Source organism: Leguminivora glycinivorella, chromosome 3 (assembly GCF_023078275.1).
Source record: "Leguminivora glycinivorella isolate SPB_JAAS2020 chromosome 3, LegGlyc_1.1, whole genome shotgun sequence".
In the NCBI taxonomy this organism is placed as follows: Eukaryota; Metazoa; Arthropoda; class Insecta; order Lepidoptera; family Tortricidae; genus Leguminivora; species Leguminivora glycinivorella.
In genome coordinates this window covers 1,522,044-1,540,325 of record NC_062973.1, presented here as the reverse complement: position 1 = coordinate 1,540,325, position 18,282 = coordinate 1,522,044, and the positions used below count along the sequence as shown (strand labels likewise).

General features: G+C 37.5%; 1 protein-coding gene across 10 annotated transcripts in view; it reads right to left on the bottom strand.

Annotated features, from left to right (window-relative positions):
• The window catches only part of LOC125242631 (V-type proton ATPase 116 kDa subunit a 1), a 59,375-nt gene extending 41,900 nt beyond the window's left edge, over window positions 1-17,475 (bottom strand). Inside the window, exons 1-5 of one of the 10 annotated variants that reach the window (XR_007178890.1) lie at window positions 17,219-17,475; window positions 10,598-10,777; window positions 7,766-7,894; window positions 5,203-5,291; window positions 2,651-2,689 (exon numbers count right to left, since the gene is read on the bottom strand). Coding sequence is in view for 4 of the 10 variants with exons in the window: in XM_048151454.1 (XP_048007411.1) it covers window positions 2,651-2,689; window positions 5,203-5,291; window positions 7,766-7,894; window positions 10,598-10,777; window positions 17,219-17,335 (554 nt within the window). In the remaining 6 variants the exon portion in view is untranslated. Of the gene's footprint in view, window positions 1-2,650; window positions 2,690-5,202; window positions 5,292-6,043; window positions 6,091-6,193; window positions 6,280-7,765; window positions 7,895-10,434; window positions 10,565-10,597; window positions 10,778-17,218 lie in introns of those variants that run through there. The other 9 variants (XR_007178891.1, XM_048151454.1, XM_048151455.1 and 6 more) reach the window with 9 other exon arrangements.
• Between the last annotated feature and the right edge of the window lie 807 nt (window positions 17,476-18,282).

Below are 18,282 nucleotides of genomic sequence, written 5' to 3'. Positions count from 1 at the left end.
AATCACTACGAAAAGCACAATAAACTTTTAAAACAGCATCCTGTTTCGCCGTTATGAGTTTTACTCCCTTATATCTGATGATCACAAAACGTGTACAAGAGCTATTGCCCTTATTAAAGCTTTGAATATGATTCTTACAAGTATAATTGCCTTTATTAAAGCTTTAAATATGATTCTTATTAGTACATTAGCCTTTTAAAAGCACTTTTCTTGCCATTATAAGGTTAACTTTCTTATTGCATGCCATAATAAAGCACGTACAAGATAAGAAAGCTAATAATATAGCAACTACAAGGGGGATATAAGGTTTTTGGCCTTATAAGTGGGTAGATTTTATAGTTAAGTTCTGAGATATTTGTATAAAAATAAATCATTCCTCTCATCACTTGTAATCTGAAAATGAATTTAATTGAATTTTTATCTATAGGTGATATGTATTAACGTACACGTAATATATAATTAAATTATTAACTCAATTATTTAGCACATAAATAGAGCCATATATTTAGCGTATCAATACAATATTCTGAGAAGCAAGAATTTTAACTGCTGCACAAACAGTTATTTTAACTGCCTGAATAATAAAATGTATATGGTACAACGGGGCTAAAATCGACTAGGGGGAATTATAGCTGATCCATTTCCATTATTACACTATTAAGTTGAGTTCCATCACATTTATCCAGTGAACACGTGCCATATATAACCGGACACTCAATTTGATAATGCAAAACATTGTAAAACATGGAAAAAATGGATCGCTTGCTTTTGTTCCTCAGTCGAAATTATCCCGCTGTACCTTAATCAATATGCACATGAATATCCAATAAAATAACGCATCATATCATATTAGCTTACATGAATGAATAACATGAATAAACTGAAAAAAAAATACACAAAAACATATAATCTAATATTAATATCTAAGGCACTCGTACCAAGACGCTGTTAGAACCTTTTCAAAATAAAACCCACATCTCTTGACATGTAAATGTAAATGTCAAAATGTCAAGAAATAATGGATGTCCGGAAATTAACAGCATTTACAAAATCGCACCTAGGAACCACATCTATTCTTGAAGTCCAAGTTACCTTGACGCAGATATATACATTTATGTACAATTATACAAATACAGTGAAGTGTTAGTAAGCAGTAAGTAGTTAACAGTTTTAGGTCCACCTGCACCAACGAAAATGGAGGGTTAACAACCCACTAACGGCCCAGCCACGACATTAGTCTAAGCGCGACAGCGGTGAGCGGCAGCCATACGTGCGAATGAAAAGTCCCATCGCTGTGTCTCGCTCCAATGTATGGCCGCCGCTCACCGCTGCCGCGCTTAGACCAATGTCGTGGCTGAGCCGTAACACTGAGTTAAGTGGTTGGTGCAAGCGGGCCTTATAGTTATAGTATCTAGGATAAATATAAGAATGCGACACAGTTTGGACAACATTGAGAAATTCTTCAAATAAAATTTTACATTATATGGATTGTATCAAAGACTTTCGAGTGTAAAAGGTAAATATTGTAAGTTATTATTTATAATCCGTGCGAAAAGAGAAAGTCATTAAATGTATGAGATCTAGAACATTCTACGACTCTTTTCTTTCCGCACAGATCTTTCAACAGAATTTCTAGAAAAGAATAGGAGAGACGACTAAAAAAAACTAATTAGTCCGTCAGTTAGATTATCAAAGAATTTTAGACACGTATTTTTTCTTTTTTTCTCGTATACGAAAACACGCCTAGGAATAATTTTTACTCAGCCACAAGCCTCCACTCCGGAATTTTGATCTATATCTTTGTATTTTTTCATTCATTAGAAAAAGCGATAAATATGTGTTCAGTATTTTTGGACGATCTAACTGACGGACTAAACAGAATGCCATTTTTTTTTTATGTAGTCGTCATCCCTAATAGGGCTAAGCAGTTTAGCAACGCGAAACTGCTTAATATGTAAGTGAGTGCACGCTCATATTGGGCGTGCGGCGGGCGGGGCATGCAGCGTGCTTGTCAAACTATTGAAGCTCATACAAGTGTTCTGAGTAGACGATGCATGGGCTGCACGCTCCGCCTAACGATCCGCTTCGAGCGTCCACTCACGTCTCAAACTTACTGATGGGCCATTTTTTCCAAAGTTGTCCACCCTACTTTTTTTGTAACATGGGTATTTTTTACGCGATTCATACTCAGAATCTCGAGGTCTTTCGATCCTGATAGAAGAAAAAAATGTCCCAAGATTTCCATACGTTTTTCAAACCTTCCATTCCGTTACCGCCATACAAAATGTATTGAAAAATGGTAACGGAATGGGAAAAAAATCTTGGGACACTTTTTTTCTCCTATTAGGATTGAAAGAGCTCGCGATTCTGAGTGGAAACCACATAAAAATTTACAAATCCAAAAAAAAGTGGGGTGGACAACTTCGAAAAAAAAGTCAAGAGTAAAAATATGGGTGTGTACAACTTATCAAAAATATGTCCCATAGCACTTTATGTCGGCGGAATAAGGTCTCGGTACATATTTTTGAGCGGATAAAATCGATACGTATTTTTGCACTTGACTGTACATTACCGCACTTTTAAAATTTCTCAATGTGTCCCCCACAACATAGCGTTTACCCAACTACAGTGTAAATTATGTATTACTGACCACGGTAAGAATTCCAACGACTCCTGCTTATCCCGCATACTAAACAGCAAGCAAGAAAAAGTTAGCTCGTCTACTGGTAGCTGTTATTTTCATTCAATTGTCAATTCAAATTAGTCTTTATTTACATATTTATGTTTAACATGCTGTCGTTACTGCTTTGGAAAACTCTAACGTTATCTATGACTACTACTCTAAGCATAAGCACTAGTTCTTAGCACTTTTGGTGAGACCAGTGCCTAAGATTCTACAGAGGTATACGGCAAACACTGAAGTAGGAAAATTGCGAGCAACTTTCTCTGTCACTATATACTGCGAACTTCGATATCATTCTTAGAAATGTGAATGAAACGCACGCCTATTCACTAGATGGCGCGCGAATCAACTATAGATTGTCTAAATCGCGCTGACGTTTTTCAAATAACATTTATTCTTTAGGGGACCCTCAGATCACCCTGGCGATTACCTGACAGGCTATCTTCCAGCGAAGTGGTACCTAATTTTTGGGCCCCTTTAGATCTAAAGAAAAGACATATATAGACATAGACAAGTCTTGTCTTAATCTATGCTGACACTAGTCTCTAACACATTCAAAAAAACTTTGCGTACTTTTACAACATTTCACGAAAACAAAGAGTTATCCAAAGCAATGACGTTCATAATCAAGTTAGCTTTAACATAATTAACATACTTCATAAACCTGATTATCTAAGCAGGCAAATATTGGCGTGTGCACGCGACCTTTCGCCAAATAATAAAACTGTCAGGTCTATGTAAACTGGCTGATTGATTGTCGGTGCGTCAGTGTCTATAAAGTTACAAAACATGGTGGTAATGATAATTATAATATAACAGAGGGAAGGACTATAGTTAGGGCCCATTTAGACGGTACGAGAACTTGCATATTTGATGCATACTTGATATTTGATGGCTGTGCAAAATTGTATGTAACTTCAACAGCCCGCAATGTAACTAAAATCACATGCGAGTTCGCACGCCGTCTAAATCAGACCTTAGACCTGTTTTAGTGTCACGCAGACCGACCAGATCGCTCCGCGCGCAAGCCAAAGCAATACACAATATTTTTCTTACAGATAAAGATGTTTTCCCGTATATTTGGTGGTTTGATTGTCACAATAATATTGCTGACTACCAGAGGGTAGTGAAATGAATGAGTTTTCTATTACCTGCCTTATAATCTTCATAATATTATTATGCAAGCGACACAAATACAAACAAGGAAAGGATTTTGATTAGCGCAGGTCGTCAAGATCGAACGGTCGATCGCGTGCAATAGTGACTGGAATTGAGTTCTTTTTCTCGTTTTTGAGAAGAAAATAAATGTTTCAAGCCTTTAGAGGGGATTTTCCTATCAGTCAGACACTAAAGCAGGCAAGCAAGCACGGTCGCGGGATAAACGATATAACGTCAGGCCGTCCTTTTCGCACTATTTGTAAGTGCGATAGGGACGCACCGATGCGATAAAGTTTATCGAACTAGTGTGCTACGCCCGCAGGGTAAAAAAAAGTTTTATGCTCTGTCTATAACATCACAACTATATCACAACACAAACACTGTCAGCAACCGACAACCATGTCAACCGCACGGTTCCCTAGCAACCGACACGCAACTTTCAAGACGTTGGTGACTTGCCAAGCCTTGGAGTGCTTGGACTGTAATAGAAATGAGTGATTCAGTAATACGTGAATTGGGTCTGTTTCGTGAAAATAGGTGAATTACGTAAGTGTCTACTAGTTGTTTGGGTTTGGGAGGGAAAACATTTTTTGTCAGAAAAACTTGACTTTTCATTACAGTAGTGTTGGAATAAAAAAGAATTTGACACAAAAACTTACGTGAAACTGTAAAAAACAACTATGTTAAAAAGAGCTAACAGTCAACAAACAATTAAGTAATATTGTGTGTGTAGATGACAGTGTATAAGCTGTTTTTACATCCAAGATACTAAAATAACAGTTCAATTGACCAAACTACTCTTCTATTATATGGAATATGTTGAACAAATTCGAGCAATCAAACTGTGATTTGTCATGAGTATCTAGAATAATGAAACCAAAATATGCTGATGGTAAAAATGGTATAATTATACACCAGTCTTAAAAGCTGCGGTCAACAGGCTAACACATTGTATTGTATGCCAATCCTTATATCGCTTCAGTGTGCGAACGGGACATCACTAACATGCGTAGCTCTGTCTCGCTTACACTAGAGCGACATGCGAACCACATCAATGTGATAAAGTCTCAAAGCATTCGACTTAGTCTATTCCACTAGCACATTAAAATAACGTAAACAAACCAAACCATGTGAAGCAGTCCACACCAATGACATTTTTGTATCTGTGGACTTCTCGTTGGCTAAATTACCGAGTAGCCTCTCATCTGTCAAAAACCTTGAAGTTAAAAAAAAAATGGACGTTTGATTTGGGTCTCGTCACAGACGAAATGTGGTTTCATTTGTTTACATAATTTTAAGTGAATGGAATAGATAGAATCAAGTGTTTTATTAGATTTGGTGCCGTATGTACACATACGTACCCCAGTTGGACGTGACCGACATTTCTGTTCTGGTCGTCGGATATCAGCGCCCGCGTCATGGACTCTGTGGTCCCGGCCCCGCCCTCGTGCTAGCGGACAAACATACACATCAACGGACACGCCCCTGAAGCTGATGGAGGACCGAAGGTTGCCACGCGGCACTCCTGGCTGCCTTATCCCAAAAACAACCTAAATTGTACTATGAACAGCTTAACTGATCGTGTGTCTTAAACGTGGATATAAAATGTCACTTTCAACATCGCTAAGGTGACTCCATAACAATGTTGATTCTCATATTTAAACGCACACATTTGCGCGGTCATTGACAAACCCGTGCATGTATCGGCCTGATGAGAAGACACATCGTCTTAGGAACGATTGCGTAATATTTTACACCCATGTTCAAAGTTTTACGATTCAGTTAACAATGTTGGCAGTACCCTGGGACGAGATTCTCGTTTCTTGGGATCAGGCTCGCCGATTCCTGTTGTAGTAAAAAAATAGCACCAACTCGGTGCCTAGCTACGAAGCGTTTGCTGTTAGTCGTGATCGTGTTCAAAATACAGTGTATCAAAACGCTCGTGTTCTACGACATGAATAAAATAAATGACATGCACAAACGATACAGAAAGCATGACGGAATGGAAATTAAGGAACCAATTGACGAACCTATGGACTTCAAAAATAAAGTATGTTTTCGTTAGTATCTCACTCAGGCAGCTTGGTTAGCACGCTCTATAAAGGGCTCTCTCGGAAGGATGCTCTACTAAGCTCATTCCACACAGTTGTCGTGTTACGTTCATGATATAGGTACTATAAACCGGCGGACTCCAATGCTTGCCTGAGTGGTGACCGGTAGACTCCTGTGTCAGCGTCACAGTACAAGCGCTGAAAAACAACATCGCTTTGGTATGCGTTGACCTCGACAAGTGCAGTGAGTTATCAAAAGTGGAAGTCAACGCATAGAGAGAGCGTTTAAATAAAGGCATACCCCAGTTTGAGCGCTTGCCCGCCCGCCATGAGCCCTTCCTCCCCCAACAGTGTGACTTGTTCCTCCTCACGCGACGGGTCCGCCATCTTGTGCAAACATGCGCCGAAATGGCGCCAAGGTCAATGCACGCAGCCAGAGTCACATAAGCGTTAAATTTTGATTGATCGCGCGGCCTTGCTTTGAATCGATTTCAAGCCTTTTAAACAGTTTTGTTTGACAAATTGGCAACAATGGAGCGTTTATCACTGACGCAGAATAAACAGGAATGTGACATTGGCTGCGTGTGTTATTAACTCACTATTGTACCTATATAGCTATTCACCTTCGTTTATAATTATTTTAAATTCTTTTTGAAGCCCAATTTTCATGTTCCATGAGCAAAGGCGAAGGCATTGTTAAGACCCACAACCTTTATAAAGAAAAATGTTAAGATTCATCAAGAGAAACAAGTGTAGGAAAGTATCGTTGTTCTGTAATATTGCCTAAAATAGTAAAACGATTCCGATGAAATTCGTAGAACAACTTCGATTGCCAATTAGTAGACAATTGCAAGTGTATCAAAGTGTGGAACACACAATTAGTACAATTTGTCCAGTGCTTGTGAATCTTAAGTATTATTAATATAGATTTTATGAAACACTGACCAACCAAAAAAATAAATAAAAGAGAAGATGGTAAAAATAATATAAAAGTCTGAAGGTGGGGCTAGATTTTTTCTACAACAGTCCGACCTTGTATTCTTTTCCGTGTCATAATCTCTTTTTGACTCTGGTCAAAAGTCTTTACCAATAAAATTCATGCAAACAGTTTATAGATAAGCCTCTTGTAAAGGCCTTAAAACTATCGTAAATCTATAACAACTATGGTTTATGTAATGGAGGTAATCAAACATGTTTTATGGTTCTCATGTTTACCGCGTTTGGTGTAGGGACTGTATCTTATCAATGTTATCAAGTATTTATGTACGTGTAATCAATATAAAAAAAACGTTAAGGACGAGTGATTTTTTGTCATGTGATTAATAAAAAATGTGGTTGTAATGGCGCTGAGGTCGTCAGGAAACTACGGTCATTTAAAGACAAATTGCTCAAAACGTATTTTTGAACATTTTGTCAGGCTAGGAAGTATCATTCTAGCTTATATTCTTACATGTTTTTAGAAAGGGACAGATAGATTATCAGTGACTATAAATGATATTCTGTTTGTCGTCGTGTTCGTCATGCTTATTCTCGTCAGGTTTTCTGTACGTTTTCATGTTTTCTGCTTTATGACCTATGAATATTTTATTATTTATTACCTATTCAATGAATATTAGTCATATGCAGGACTATCTGAGTTCCCATCAATAGTATATTATGTGTTTGTCTCTATTAAATGGGCTCTATAAATAAAAGTCAGTCAGTCGACGTTAGTAAGTCTTACCACCAATAATAAGGAAAATAAACAATATTTCAAGGAACATCTTTTTAGTCTCATCTAAAGTCGAGTCCTAACGCCCCAGCCCCAAAGTCAAGTATTTCTGTCTTTGTCATCCTGTCAGCAAAAGATGGAAGGTATGATGATGATTCTTACCTCGTCGAAGAACACCTGAGTCTTCCTGAGGATGTGCTTGAGCTCTGTCAGCTCGAGGTAATTCCTCTTGAGGGCCTCGGCGTTTTGATTCACCTCGCGGAGCTCGTTCTCAAGCTTTTCAAAGGTGGCCTGTGGAAAACGAGAGATGTAGCTAATTGTTTATGGATAATATCACTTGGATAAATATTAGGCGGGTTATAAACTTCCGAAGCTACTCGTTAGATTAGCTTTAAACCACCCGTCCTTATGTCATAACAATTAAAAGAAGACGTGTGATCTCAGATCTATCTCGCGGCGACATTCTCTCGCGCCAAACATGTGCTAACCCTGCTGTTGATTGCAACAGCAGGGTTAGCACATGTTTGGCGCGAGATTATTAGTTTATTGAAACTAATCAACAAGTAGTTACGTACTTATTGATGAATTTGATGATTTAGTAGCGAACAGATAGATGCCTCTCGAAAGATGCCTATGGAAGGACCTAGTCTTCAACAGAATGTCACGATGTCTCGATCCCTTTTCTAATAAATATACTTTTTTTAAAGATCGATAATAATAACAAACTACTTAAGGCGTATTATACACTGGACAAGCGGTTAAGAATATCGTTATTTATTAAACTCCAAGACTTTGCAGCAATGATTACTATTTCGCGTGATCATAGTACAAATAGATCTATTTTAGGAACCATAGATAGACCACAGCAAGACAGATTTACTATCAGTAGCACTATAAAACTATTCTACTTATCAAGATATTTATTTAGGTTTAATACTAAGTATCTCATTCGAATCTCACACTGACTCACGTGTGAAAATAATGATAGCAACTGCTTACCGAGAAACCCGAGAGTGACGTCACAACATAATTGTTATAATTGAGTGGTAATTAATATTGTGTTTTCGTAGGCCGCGGGAACACTTTACTGTATCATGCGATTTAATTATACTTGCTTCAGTCGAGCAAGGCAGAATCTCTGGCTATATACTACCCGTCCTATTCTAATACATACATATACACATACAGTTGGAAAAGGACAGATTTTCTCCTACGGGTATCTCACGGGCGAGATATGTCATGCCCTGCATCGTGAAATTGCCCTACCGACCGACAATTTGACTTGACTGGTTAGATAGAACGACAATTTGACTGGAAATAAAATCTTGTAATGGATTTTCCATACATTACAAGATTTTGATACCTAATATACCTTTAACGACCTTAAGAAAAATTACCTCCAGTTTAGCAGTATTGTTCGTAAAGGAAAGGAAACAAATACCTACTGACGACGGATATAATTAACGACTGTAATGAGTGGAGGAAGTTGAAACAAGTGTGCTATGTGCATTGTCTCAATAACCGAACATACTTCGAAGTTTTGAAGTGGAAGAATGTCTACAAACTTAAAGGATCGTATAAACTGACTACTATGTTATACAACGAAGGCTTCAAAAATATCTGACACTTTTAGAGCCGTATGACCGTGTCACATATTTTGCGGCCTTCGAAGAGTAATATTATTTGCAGATGACTGACTGTACTCTTACTTCAAGAATGATCATACTATTAAATTCTCTAAGTATCCCTAACATGGGGATGGGGAGTGATCAAGATGAATCTCTTAAAATAAATAACATACTACCCTGCTCTAAAATTTAGAGCAGGGTAGTTTGTTATGCAGTGCGTAATAGTTCTCAATCGTATTTTCTCGGAAGAGTTTCTATTTATCATGCTACTTCAATGTCAATACTTCTTGTTACTGAGACTAGTTGAAATAGCATGACACATTACACACAATACGATGGAAAAACACTTTGCACTACATCAGGACATGAAGAATTCGAAGCATTTTTAATAATAAAACTATCGTGAGACACTGACATATTAAACATGTAAAATCGGGTAACTCACGTAAAATTGTCGAAGGTCGCTCGACATGAGTCTGCGTCGGGATACCATCGGCATCGCGAGTGCTCAATGAAAATGCTCCTCGTTACGGAGCGAAACATGTCGAGCGACCTTCGACAATTTTACGTGAGTTACCCGATTTTACATGTTTAATTCGAAGCATCTGTACTACAAATACAATTTTCTCAAACATGCAATGAAATATTGTCTTTACGTTCCTTAAAATGGGCTGGGAAGTATCGCTTTTTGGGCGCAACAACTCGAGAGGACTGTAAAGGGATTTCATATTATTTTTTAGGCCTAGGCCTGCAAAGTAACTTTTTTTTTTAATTTCGACAACATTTTTTATTTCATTGTATGTTTGAGAAAAGCACTATACATGCCTCGGCGTGAAAACGGATTCCCGGCCTCGTATCCCTATCCCTATCCTCGTATACCCACTTGGCCGGAAATCCTCATTTTCCCGGCCTCTGATGTAATGTACTATTTCTTACCTATTATCAAATCTCATTCTCGAGGTTCAGAGCTTACACTTTATTTTGTTAGGTCAGTAAGTAACAACCCTTAAAGTATGCTTATATTAACCCGCTATAGTAACCCGTAATGCTTGTCTGGTACACTTGCCTCATACCTGGGTTGTGGAACCTCCGGGTTCCCTTTATCTTCAGGATTAGGATCAAATCACATCGGATTTCCTTCTCGAAGTAGCGGAGTTTTCGCTCCATCTCTTCACCTCTCCTCTAGTCTAGTAGTAATCTTACCTCAAGGTCGATCATCTCTCTGGGCTGTGGTGCCTCTGGGCACTCTCCTGGTATCTCCAGCATGGGGATCCCGTCTCGACAGATCTCGTTCTCAAGGTAGCGCTGTTTTCGCTCCATCTCTTCACATTTCCTCTAGTCTAGTAGTATCTAGTAGTAGTCTTACCTCCAGGTCGATCATCTCTCTGGGTTGTGGTGCCTCTGGGCACTCTCCAGGTATCTCCAGCATGGGAATCCCGTCTCGACGGATCTCCTTCTCGAGGTATCGGAGTTTTCGCTCCATCTCGTCGCAACGACGGACCTCGTTGACGAACTTGCGTTGGAAGGCATTGACGTCCGGGTTTAACTGGGGGAGAAATGAAGAAGATAAGTATTGGACTTGGAACAGTGATATATATCTTCATTACATACATATAGCTAAACGAGAACTGTCAGTACAAAATATTAAAAAACGGTAGGGAATTTGTAAGTACAGCGAAATTAAGTTTACCTATAATATTTCCCAAGTTTCTAAATTTTCTTTTCATTTTTTTTTTTCTCCTGTTACTACGAATTGGAGTCAAAAAAGCGAGTTACGATTTGCCACGCAAAGATAATACCGCATTATATAATAGTCGTCTAAAGAGACACGTACTTCGCAAGCCAAGTACCTACTTACTTATATAAAATGAATCATTACAATATACAATAATTCAATACTTCGTATTATACGAGATGTCACTTCGTTGTACGATCTAATTGGCCATTAAATAAATAAGTGGCCGTAAGCTTTATTACACCGACATAGAGATCAGTAATGGTCATCTCAATGTGTTTGTATTATACATGTCGGAAATGTGATGTGGGCGGTGAAGTGATTGAACTGAACACTATTGAAGGTCACTTAACTTGAATACAGGCAGTAATAGCGTTTGAATCAATATCAATTACTTTTAAGTGGGATTAAGAATGGACAATAGTTGCACTGAAAATATAATAGAAGGAAATTCTCAGGAACGTTACGAATTTCACGTGGTATGATAATATATGAATACGATGGCATTGATGACAATGATGACATAGATCGATGAAGTATAAATGGGTCAAATCTAACCATATACCAAGATAGACCCAAGAATTCTCGTAAATTCCACGTAGGTACGGGCATTTTCAGAATTTGGGATCCAAAATTAGCGTAAGTCGTTAACAAAAATTAACTCGCGGTCAGTTTTGTGACGACAATTAAGCATAAAATCTGTCTAAAAATTAACTTTTCTTTTTTTTCGCGTTCTGAATGTAGAATACTTTATACTTTCTTTGATATTTTATGCTTAACTATCGTCACAAAACTGACAGCGAATTTTTAACCCCCGAAGCAAAAACGACGGGCTGTTATAAGTTTGACGTGTCTGTCTGTGTGTGTGTGTGTGTCTGTGGCATCGTAGCTCCCGAACGGATGAACCGATTTGATTTAGTTTTTTTTTGTCTGAAAGCTGAGTTAGTCGGAAGTGTTCTTAGCCATGTTTCATAAAAATCGGTCTCCTATGTCGCGGTCGGGGGTGTTTTCAAAATTGTAATTTTGTGGTTAGGTTATTGTTAACGAGACACGCTAATTTTGGGTCCCAAATTCTTAAAATGCCCGTCGTACTAAGAAAATATCGTGCATTTAAGGGTTAAACAAATATTAGTAAGTATGCCAAAATAAAGATGATATCGAGACACTTGAGATTTCTCGGCATGACCCACTTTTCATTAGAATTTATTAGGAATTTAGATCCGTGTTGATAAGAGATCTCTAATCTTAAGTGCAATCTCAGGACACTTCAGCATCTTGTGAATTCTATGATATCACACCTACGTTTGTTAGTATCTCCCCATGTTCTTATAACAATGAGTTGACAACAAAACAAACGGACAAAATCATTTCTGAGAACAGCTGGTCCCGTAGCCGAATGGCATTTCTACGTCGCGAAACGAAAACGAAACGCCGCGAAAGGTAGTCTGGCTTTGTCGCGCTAATACGCAAGAGCGATAGAGATAGATATCTATGAGCGTTTCGTGAGCGTTTGGCCATTCGGCTACGCACCCTGAGCACAGAAATGCTGAAAGACCATGAAGGGGAGGTTTTCCTGCAACAACCCGTGGAATAACTTCATGCTTCTGGTTGGACAGGAAAATTTTCTGTTTTCTATTAATCTATTATTAATTATTAGTCTTTATAGTATTTGCAAAGAATCGCAAAATTCTAGAGAGTTAGTCCTGAACCTACTCCAGAGACCGTGGTAGGTACATAATTTCATAGATTTTCGAGTAACATGTTAATTTTGAGTTTATTTAATACAAACTAGTCGTTAAAAATTTTGTCCCCTCCCCTTCCCCAATAGGGGATTCCCACCGCCCCCACAGATTCATGTGCAAATAGTAATGGTTACTTTTTAGCCTTGGCCGTGACAACTGAAACAGGTCGCGTATATTAGACAATGAGTTGAACTAGTCAGCGTTACCGCCTAACGCCTATTACCATAACTGGTTTGTCAGTCTGATTTCTCGCTTCTAAATTGATAGGTTGGATTCAATTCTATAAGCGGTAATATAATAACTTTTCTCAAAAACGGACGGCTAAGTCGATGATTTGAACCACAAGTAGGTACCACAACATCTATTTCCCAGCTAATCATCACCCCATCATCATCATGCTGTTTTTAGGTCCTCCATTCCTAGGCTATATTCTCAAATACCCATCTACTATTCTTCTTCTTTAGTCCTGTTACCCTCTGCTGCGGGCGTAGCACACTAGTTCGTTAACTTTACCGTATCAGTGCGTCCCTGTCGCACTTACAAATAGTGCGAAAAGGACGGCCAGACGTTATATCGTTTATCACGCGACCATGGTTGCCTGCCTGGGGTGTAGGGCTCGAATCATATGCGCCATTCACTACATAGGAGAATGGTTGTCTTGGGTAGCTTGGGTAACCTGCTCCCACTCAATCCCTAAGTGTCCCTAACACCCTGTGCCCTTACTCCACAGAACGACACCATGTCATTTCCTTTATAAACCCATAGGTACTAATAATATAAAATGGGAAAGTGTCTGTATCTGTTTGTTAGTCCGTCTTTCACGGCACAACGAGCGACAAATTTGACGTGATTTTTTTAAATCGAAATAGTTTCTTTCTAACCCCCCACTTCCCTAAAAGGGGGGATGGAAGTTCGCATGGAGCATTCCGCAATTTTCGAATTTAATGCGAGCTAAGCCTATTGGAAGACCATACACATTTGCAGTAAGGTATACAATACAATATACATCAACTGACAAATGATGAATGACTGACTATTAGCATGTAAGTGTGAAGATTGCCTGTTAAACGCCGACATTAACAGTTTAAAGTTATGCTTTATTTACATTATAAGTATTGGTTATCGTTAAATTTTATTGGCAAACAAATTATTTTTATGACATATTGTTTTAAGAATTTAAACACACCATAGTAGATGTAAAACATAGTAAAGCTATATGATTTAATATACCTGATGCTATTTATCTTTTCTTTGCAATGAAAACTCCAATTATAATAAGAATACTGAACTAATTAAAAAATAAAATTCATGAGTTATAAGAGACTGCAAATCATCTTTGCTTTAGCTTGTGCAACATTTGTTTGCGCTTTATACATATATTTATTTTTGATTTTATTAATGGCTACAGTTCACAGAGCCAGCATCAAAGTGCTGATTGTACCATAACCAGTATAATTATTACATAGTTGCTTGAGCCCTTTGCAGTATTAAATATAACAGGCAGTAAAAGATAGGTTGCATTAAATTATTTTATGTTAATAATATTAAAAATACATCTGTCTGTCATGTGACAGGCATTCTTTTTTTTCTTCTTTTTAGGGTTTATGTAAGGCTTCTTAGCGCCTTATATATCACTGCAACCATTCCTGATCTATTGTGATTGCCACCTACTACAACTCTCGATCAAGTCCAACAAATCGTCACTACTTTGAAAAAATCTCGTATCTCACGCTGCTTCTCAAAGTTAAAACGCAGTAAGTCTATATGCATTCCATACATACTTACTACAATTTTCTTTTCATTGACAGACGAAGATACAAGTTTTTTTAAAAGTAGTGACGAAATTCGAAGGCATACAGCAGGCAGTCTAGTGTGGATCCACAGGATATTGAGCAATGTAAATCAGTTTTTCTATTAAATAAACTATTGCAATCTAAAGAAGGACAGTTGGACATTAAGAATTCCGTAGTTACTATTCTGGTCCCCAAGACAATTGTGAGAACCAAAATAAAGTACATAATTGTATCATTACATAACAATGAATATTTGTATAGTATGTTGGCAACAAGTCACATGCCTGTATGTTATCTGATATTGATTAAGCATATCATTAATTCCTTGATAAAGACGGATAAGACTTTAATAAAGATCAATCAATTATGGCTTTGCTGATTATTGATAAGGCTAGGGTAGGGCTTGGAATCCATACTAACAGAATAGTAATATTTGAAATTGCTAACAAAATCAAACTGAAAAGGGTGCCCAAGCAAAATTCAAATCATCTTCACCTCTGTATAGCACAGTGGTGGGCAAAGTACGGCCCGCAAAAGTTATTATCCGGCCCGCAAAAGTTATTATCCGGCCCGCAAAAGTTATTATCCGGCCCGCGTCCTTTAAAATAGAACTGTAGTAAAAATGAATTTTTGGTGTAAATCTGGCCCGCTTCTAAAATTCCTTCAGATTTTGGCCAGCAAGTCAAAAGTTTGCGGACCACTGGGCTAGCACATGATAGATGCGAGTTTATACGGTCTCTTTAAAGCAAGAGTGAATAGACTACTACTGAATCGGTGAGCTCCATTTTAGACTCTGTCTTCACTTTTCACCAGGTGCAACTAAGGTCAATCACCAATCAGGATCAGATAATAAAAAATGTCACAGCGAGACAGACTATCCTTGTCATTAATTGCATGCACAATTGTAGATGAGATGGATATGGAGGGTGAACAACTGAACATGAACAGTCTAGTATGTAAAAAAAAACTAATGGTACAGATAAAGTTGCTGGTAAAACCTAGTATCACATGTACTATCAATTGCAAAAATGCATGGCAAATTTATCAATAAATTAATTCATAAATTCTCCATACACTTTTCAGCTAGCACTTTTGTAGATAGTACATAGTATAACACTTTAAGTTCTCGCGCTTTGTACACATATTTAAAGCCAAGCCTTCCGCGACCACGGCCAGTGCAACCTGGCCGAAACGTTGGGAAAAAAGGTAAAAATAATGTTAATTAATCGCGTTCGACCTGTATGTGACTTTAAATATGTAGTACATAGTAGTTTATGTCCTACTCATCCATACTAATATTATACATTGGGAAAGTGTGTGTGCCTGTCTGTCCTTCATGGCAAAACAGAGCAACGGATTACCATATATTTTAAGTGGAGGTAGTTGAAGGGATGGAGAGTGACATAGGCTACTTTTTGTCTCTTTCTAACGTGAGGCGAAGCCGTGGGCAAAAGCTAGTAAGTTATAAGAAATACAAAGCGTATATTGTTCAGAGCATGATAGACTTTTTGGTAGAATAGGAGAATGGTAGACTATAGAAATTAATAGAAAATGTCAATCTTAGTAAGATAATAGTAAGTTAAGTAATGCACATAAAGATTAGATTGACAATGTACAATTTGTCAACTAGAATAGCAGACATTGTTAAATATATCTCTTTACATTCTGACACCAGTGTTATTCAAATGAGATGTAGTGAATATGGTTGAAAATGTAAGCTTGAGCATGTATTCTACTGAATATTGAAATTGTTCTTTAGTTTTGTGAGATTTTTTGGAGCTGAATTAATATTGCAGTATTTAAATTGGATTTTTGCTGATTTAAAGGTCAAATGCAATTAAAAATCACATGGGAATAGGGCTAATATTTGAAAGGGCTGAATTTCATTAAAATATGTCTAATTTTTCTATCACAGCTTGTATTGATATCCTTGTATATTATAAATAGATGGACAACATAATATATCTTTGAAGTGTTGTATATATGTACCTATTCCCATCTGACATTCATTATTCGAGTTAGGTATCACTTTAAATCCCTTTCTTACTAATTGTGATTAAAATAGTTTTAATATTAGTTATTCATTGGCAATAGACAGTTCAGTTAGTATATATATTATAGTCCTCCTCACCGATTTCAGTGACGGCAACCTCAGCAACTATGGATTACGCCTGTTATGAGCTCTAATATATTATGTATTCAGATTAAAACTTCCTTTTAAGGATTCATAATGGAAAAATCTTCACAATGATAACCATGTTTGGTATAGCCATACCATATTTTATGGCTTGCCTAAAGGGAAGTGGCTAGTACCCTTTCCATACATATTATGAATATGTGGTATTCTTCTTGACAATGTAAATTACCAATTCATTTATTGTGAATGTTTAATATATCCGAGTAGATTTTATAAATTAGATAACGTGGATCTAACTATTAATTTTTCCCTTTATGCATTCTTCTTTGCTTAAATACTCATTGCATAATGTGTTTTTCTACCCACATACATAATAAAAGTGGTATAGTACTATTTATCTACCGTATAAAATACGCATAGCGTATCCGTATCTAGAAAATACTACCAATGAGGGCATAATCGCAAACGAAAGTAGGTCAAAAGATTAGCCCTTTACACGACAACCTGTAAACCAACCGCAAAAGGGGCGTACAGTCACTCAGAAGTCTCTGAACACGGATGACAAAGATCAGACACTCACATCGCGAAATTGCACAAGTCCCAGTTCTCCCAACTCCGACACGCAGGCATACGCAGCTTCACTCTGCAGGAAGAGCTGACATAATGTCATCTCCTCACTCCTGAACAACGACCCCATATTGCACGTTTGTCACCACACACTAAACTAAATAACTACACACGGCTCCGTCGCATCAGTCGCGACTGACTTTGGCGACGAAATAAACGGAAACGAAATCAATCGATGAATCTCCAGCGCGGCACGTCATCCATGCGCGATGCGACAGCTGTTTTGGAGTGCCAGCTCAAAATAAAAAAGTCCACTATATTCACTGGGGGCCCATTTTTAGTGAATACAAAATAGAAAAAAAATTAGACACACTTTCTTCTTAGTAGTCTATGGACACATAATAGTAACATTTTACAATTACTAAATTATGAGAGAGAAGAAAATAAGGCACTTAAACAAGATTTTGGGAAGTCGACGACCGGTCTGGCTCAATCGGTAGCGACGACCCTGCCTGCTAAGCCGCGGTCCTGGGTTCGAATCCCGGTAAGGGCATTTATTTGTGTGATGAGCACAGATATTTATTCCTGAGTCATGGATGTTTTCTATGTATATAAGAATGTATTTATCTATTTAAGTATGTATATCGTCGCTTAGCATTAGCACCCATAGTACAAGCTTTGCTTAGTTTAGGGCTAAGTTGATCTGTGTAAGGTGTCCCCAATATATTTGTTTTTTTATATTTATAAGTAGCTTTAGTAGTTTCATGTGTTCTGCCTACCCCTTTATGGGATACAGGCGTGATTGTATGTATGTATGTATATTTATAAGTAAAGATCGTTATCAGCATGCTGTATTGGTGGCAAAATAAACAAATACACAAGTGTTTGAAACATTATAATATACTTAACATACATACATACAATCACGTGTTTGAAACATTATAATATACTTAAATAATGTACAAACTATGAAATATATACATATTTATAATTACTTATACTAAACTTATCCAAATTACGTTGAAAAAATAACTAAAATTTGTTCTACAGATTTGGCGGTCAGTCGTTCATGTCGAT